This window comes from Humulus lupulus, chromosome 8 (genome assembly GCF_963169125.1).
Source record: "Humulus lupulus chromosome 8, drHumLupu1.1, whole genome shotgun sequence".
Taxonomy (NCBI): Eukaryota; Viridiplantae; Streptophyta; class Magnoliopsida; order Rosales; family Cannabaceae; genus Humulus; species Humulus lupulus.
This window is the reverse complement of record NC_084800.1, coordinates 12,085,810-12,091,387: the sequence shown is the minus strand read 5'-3', so window position 1 is coordinate 12,091,387 and position 5,578 is coordinate 12,085,810. Positions and strand designations below refer to the sequence as shown.

The following is a 5,578-nucleotide window of genomic DNA, read 5'->3' as shown; positions in this document are numbered from 1 at the left end:
TCAAGAAGCAAGTACTTGCTGCCTTTGTTGCTGCTGGTGTGTACCAGGTTTGGAAAACCCGAAATGAAGTTCTGTGGTTTCAACAGGTCAAGAGAGTAGATTTAGTAATACAGACTGTTATACATGATGTTAAGAGTAGAATATACAACATTAAACCAGGGAAAGTCAAATGTATAGAATGTGAATGGTTTGAAGCTTTGTAAATATAAAGACTTATATTGTAAAAGTTGTCTTGGGCCTGTTTTTGGTGCCTTTAAATTGTAAGGTTCTGTTGGTATTAATGAATTTCTGATTTACCAAAAAATAATATTGTTCTCCTAAAAAAATACTATTTAAATATATATATTTTTAAATTGTATCACTCTGACTTTATATATTTTTTCTTTATTTGCAAATAGTGTACAAGAAAATATTAATTTTTTTTTTTATAATTTTATATAAGCATTTTTTTAGTTTTATTTTTCTTCCAATTATTTTTATTATAGTATTTTCATAAAAGTTTTTAAAGTATTTTTTATTAAAATTAAAGAAAAATTAAACTTATGCTTTATTTTTATTATTGGTATTAAAAATTAATTAAATTCTTGTCTAACAACTTATATAGCATAAATTTTTCTTTCTAGAAAGCATATTGTTTTTATTTAAGAAAAAGGCATAATATCCAAAAGATATATATGTATTTAATTAAAAAAACATTATACGATGCATATATATGAAAAAAAAAATAATATTTTTTTTATAGGAGACTATGAAAATAAAAAAAAATAAGTAAATAATATTTTTAATAAAATAATTGATTTAAATAAGTGTGACTTAACTTTTTTATTTTATCTTTTTAAATAAATATATCAAATCTATTTTAAGGTACTGACAATTTACTTTCTCAATAATTAACATATATAAATTAATGGAAAAAACATCAAAACTTAAAAAAAAATAAAAAATGAGCCGTTGTTAAAATTCTATTAGTGGGATAGTGAAGAAATAGATAATTTAAAACAGCTAATTTTTATTCAACTAGACATGCGTTGACAATCTTCACCTAATTAACTATTATCCAATTTTATTTATTTTTGTGGTGACTAAATTAAATATTTGGTGCATAATTACGATATATGTGTCAAAATTATGCTACAAAATATTGCACCAACGTCTACCAATAATAATTTATTTTAACCAATCATATTTATTTGTATGACTTGATATAATGCATCTTATTTAAATATTTTAGTGATTATTCCATTATTCCAATCCCATCATCTTTAGGGGCCCAACGCCTGCATTTAATTGTCTAATTCTTCGGATAAGGATGAGCGATCTGGTGAGGCACACTTTCGCATTATTAAAAGAAAAAACACATTTTCGTCGATGTTCTCGGGACACATCAAGGCTGCTAAGCCCTGATCTTTCAAAGTAATTTTTTCGAGTCTTTAGGCAAAGAAGATAACGGGTGGTCTCCAACTCTCAAGAGGTATGTTTAGCTTGCCTCTGTTGTATAAGCAAACATTATTTTGTGTTATGCAAGATTTAGTGCCATCTGCTATAATGGATTGTCCTTTTTTCATCATATGTTTAGCTGTTTTAGACTCATTTGCGAAGTAAATTATGATCGAAAACTGAATTGTTCAACTGGGACTGGAGTACTAGAAGAAACTCAAAACTTTGATGGATAGATGATTCTGTTTGCAGGCTGTGAAAATGGCAAATGAACCAGTCAACGTGAATGAGTTCCAAGAATTGGCTAGGCAAGCTCTATCTAAAATGTACTATGATTTCTATGCTGGAGGAGCTGAGGATCAGGATACGTTAAAGGAGAATACTGAGGCTTTTCAAAGGATCAAGTAATCTCACACTACTAGTACCACTTAATATATATGTATGTATATTGATGAATCTATATGTATGGATTTCCAGGATTCGGCCTAGAGTTCTTGTAGATGTTAGCAAAATAGATATGACGAGGACCGTGCTTGGTTACAAAATCTCTGTCCCTATAATGATTTCTCCAGTTGCTTTTCAACAATTAGCTCATCCTGAAGGTCTAAATTTCAGTAAACAAACTTCCCTTATCAAATGTTTTGGTCTCATTTCATGGCTTAATCTCTGCCTCTCCTTTTCTTAATGCAGGAGAGGTTGCCACGGCCAGAGCTGCAGCAGCATACAACACGATCATGGTCATAATAATTTGTTTCTCCCGGTTACATTATGTCAATACTAGCTTTAGCTTGTGTCACCCTATAAACTACATAGGCTGTTTAAATATTTTATATTTTATTTTTCTATTTCAGGGTGTTTAACATAAATTTCATTTGCTGTTTTTAGCTTCTTCTTGTCTTGGAAACTTATATGAGATATCATTTTGAATTAGATCCTTTTATTACAGATTTTATCATGCAGGTCTAGTTGCACTTTGGAAGAGGTTGCTTCTAGCTGCAATGCTGTCAGGTTCTTTCAATTATACGTATGTAATCAACTCCTTTTTGTTTTCCAATATTATATAGTTTGGTTATTGTTGTCATTGTTCATTTCTTCATGTCTTCTCAACTGTTTATAAGATCAGGTTTTTAAGAGACGAGATGTGTCAGCTCAGCTGGTGCAGAGAGCTGAAAGAAATGGATATAAGGCTATTGTCTTGACAGTCGATACTCCTAGAATTGGTCGAAGGGAGGCAGACATTAGAAACAAGTAACTTAACTGGCATCCTTTTTATCTAGTTTATTTTACTTTTGTAGTTTTTCAACTTCGCTTTTATCTCATTTGAAATATGATCCTGACAACTACTTTTGTAGAATGATCCGACCAAAGCCGAAGAATTTTGAAGGCCTTATATCTAGTGACTCTGTGAGTGGAACTGGTGTTTAATATATTATCTGAAAAGACTAGTTTCTAAGATGCATGTAGCAACTTATGATCTGGTTCAAGGATTGATTTTGCATAATGAACACCGCATAGTGTTTTATAAGTAGAACCTAACCTTCATATTTTATTACTGTGTGGTGCTTATTAGCATTGTTTATATATCGTTGCAGCAGAATGACTCGAAGATAGAAGCATTTTTCAAGAAAAACTATGATGATTCTCTGAGTTGGGAGGTACACCTCAGCAAATAATTATAGATGCATACATATAATGATGTAAATTTTGATTGGTTTCCTCACTCACCTTGGATGTCACTATCTCATTTTGTAGGATATAGGATGGTTAAGAACAATCACTACCTTGCCAATTCTTCTCAAAGGGATACTTACTCGTGAAGATGGTAACCTCAAGGCTGCGCCTTCTATTTATTTTTTATTTGATGTGCAGAAATTTTTACTCCAGAAACCAAAATCGAGTTTTGGTCCATGCTCTCTTTGAAATCCAAAGATTATTTATTCATGTGCTTCTGTTAATCAGGCATTGTAATTTGTAATTGGTCAGCATATTTATTCCAAGGTTTCATTTTGGTTGCTTGTCATTTTGGTAAGCCCCTCTGATCATTTGACAACAATTTCAGCAAGTAAGGCAGTTGCAGCAGGCGTTGCTGGGATTATTGTCTCTAACCATGGAGGCCGCCAACTAGATTATGCTCCTGCTACTATTTCTGTTCTAGAGGAGGTAACTTTTTCATCAAACAGTTTGGAACCCATATTTTTTTTTTAAAGTGTCACAGTCCAAACAAACAGGTATATTGTACGTCAGACAAATGCAATAAAAAATTTCGATAAAAGTTCTGTATTGCCTCTCTTATTGGTTCCTTAAATATGTTATAATGTTAAAGATAATGGCTTGTGCTTGTTCAGGTAGTTGAAGCAGTTGGAGGGAGAATTCCTGTTCTTGTGGATGGAGGGGTGCGGCGAGGGACAGATGTGTTTAAGGCATTAGCCCTTGGAGCACAAGCTGTACTAGTAAGCTCTGTTCACACCACATTTGACCAAATCTATAATAACTCTTGCTTTACAAGGTGCTTAATTAATGCAGGTTGGAAGACCGGTTATCTACGGGGTTGCAGCAAAGGGAGAAAATGGGGTGAGAAGTGTGATGGAAATGCTAAAGAATGAGCTTGAGATCACTATGGCTCTTTCTGGTTGTCCAACTCTTAATCACATTACAAGAAGTCATGTTATGACACACCACCATCCTTGCTCAAACCTTTAAATTCTTTTATTAAGTGTTGAACTTTAGTTTTGTTTGACTCCATCCTAGCCTTAGAACACTCCCAATGAATGTTCTACTCCATCCTTTAAAACACCTTCCAAAACACACATTTTTCTATTTTACCTCTAAATTTTACATTATACATTCTCTATATATTTCTCTACATCATTTAAATATTATATCTTTAAACATATTTTATTAATTAAAGTAAAATAAAATAATTGATAAAGAAAAAATAAATAATAAATATATACTAAATGAGAGAGAATATAAAGAAAAATAATAATATTAAAATATTATATAAGGTATATGTAAATGTAGATATGTATTAATTGAAGTTCGTGCATAACTATTATAAATAGAGTAATGATATGTGCACTTAAAATATACACCCAAACATTACACAGAGTGATGCGGCAGTTTAGTCTAGTCAATCACATTTATTAAAATTAGGATCCACTGTTTTAAAAAGCAGTGACATGTCACTGTGTGTAATGCTTGAGTGCATATTTTGGGTACACATATCATTGCTCTAATTATAATAGCTATGCACAAGCTTCAATTAATACATATCTACATTTACATAACATTTACATATCCTTTATATAATATTTTAATATTATTATTTTTCTTTATATTCTCTCTCATTTAATATATATTTATTAAATGTGATTGACTAGACTAAAATGTCACACATGCACTCAAACATTACACACAGTGCGTGTCATTGCTTTTTAAAACACTGGGTCCTAGTTTTAATAAATATGATTGGCTAGACTAAACTGCCACATCACTGTGTAATGTTTGAGTATATATTTTGGGTGCACATATCATTACTCTATAAATATATGTATAAATGAGCTGATGAAAGATGTTTTTGTGAGTTTTAGCTAAATATTATAGAGAAAGTGTATGTAATGATCCACTACTCTAGACTTTTGGACCATTAACGAAATTATACATACAAATCCTTAATAAAACTTACATTTGCGAAAATACCATAACTTTATTGGATACTTGTAGAAATAAGAGTTACTTTCATAAAATAAGTAGGATATGGGATCCCATTGTCTTAAAAGCAAAACATAATTTAAAATAAAAAGGAGTTACATAGAAAGTGCGGAAAAATACATGTAAAACCATAAAACAAGACTACATCCTCGAAAATCGAACTCTCGACTCCTTGAATCTATTCATCACCGATACACAATCCCCAAGCATCCACGAACCTTACCACCACTATAGCTATTTTCCTGCACATAAAAACAAAAAGGAATGAGCCTAATGCCCAGCAAGGAAAATCTAACACATAGTTCATATACATAAATTTTATAATAAACATAAAAACATAACATTACACTTATTTCATACACATACTATAATAACCATTATTACTTGGGGTCCCACAGACTAAACAAGTCATATGCCCATTAGATTAGTG

The 5,578-nt window shown here is 31.2% G+C and overlaps 1 protein-coding gene across 4 annotated transcripts; it reads left to right on the top strand.

Annotated features, from left to right (window-relative positions):
• Positions 1-1,263: 1,263 nt before the first annotated feature.
• LOC133794578 (peroxisomal (S)-2-hydroxyacid oxidase GLO3-like) lies at positions 1,264-4,288 on the top strand. Of its 4 annotated transcripts, none has more exons than XM_062231877.1 (12): positions 1,264-1,471; positions 1,690-1,841; positions 1,915-2,039; positions 2,128-2,174; positions 2,384-2,461; positions 2,561-2,685; positions 2,790-2,841; positions 3,030-3,092; positions 3,190-3,259; positions 3,497-3,597; positions 3,783-3,887; positions 3,961-4,288. In XM_062231877.1, exons 2-12 carry the CDS (start codon positions 1,699-1,701, stop codon positions 4,135-4,137), a joined length of 1,086 nt encoding a protein of 361 aa, XP_062087861.1. In that variant the 5' UTR covers positions 1,264-1,471; positions 1,690-1,698; the 3' UTR covers positions 4,138-4,288. The 4 variants fall into 4 exon arrangements, with proteins under 4 accessions (XP_062087861.1, XP_062087864.1, XP_062087863.1 ...); XM_062231880.1 differs by having other exon boundaries at positions 1,294-1,471; positions 1,577-1,841; positions 3,033-3,092; XM_062231879.1 differs by having other exon boundaries at positions 1,296-1,471; positions 1,674-1,841.
• The last annotated feature ends 1,290 nt before the right edge of the window (positions 4,289-5,578 follow it).

What these genes read in the sequence shown, in the direction of transcription:
- LOC133794578 (XM_062231877.1), top strand. Translation starts at nt 1,699, where the DNA reads ATGGCAAATGAACCAGTCAACGTGAATGAGTTCCAAGAATTGGCTAGG. An exon ending in ACAATTAGCTCATCCTGAAG is followed by an intron (nt 2,040 to 2,127) that starts GTCTAAATTTCA and finishes TTCTTAATGCAG; the next exon opens with GAGAGGTTGCCACGGCCAGA. An exon ending in TTGGAGCACAAGCTGTACTA is followed by an intron (nt 3,888 to 3,960) that starts GTAAGCTCTGTT and finishes TAATTAATGCAG; the next exon opens with GTTGGAAGACCGGTTATCTA.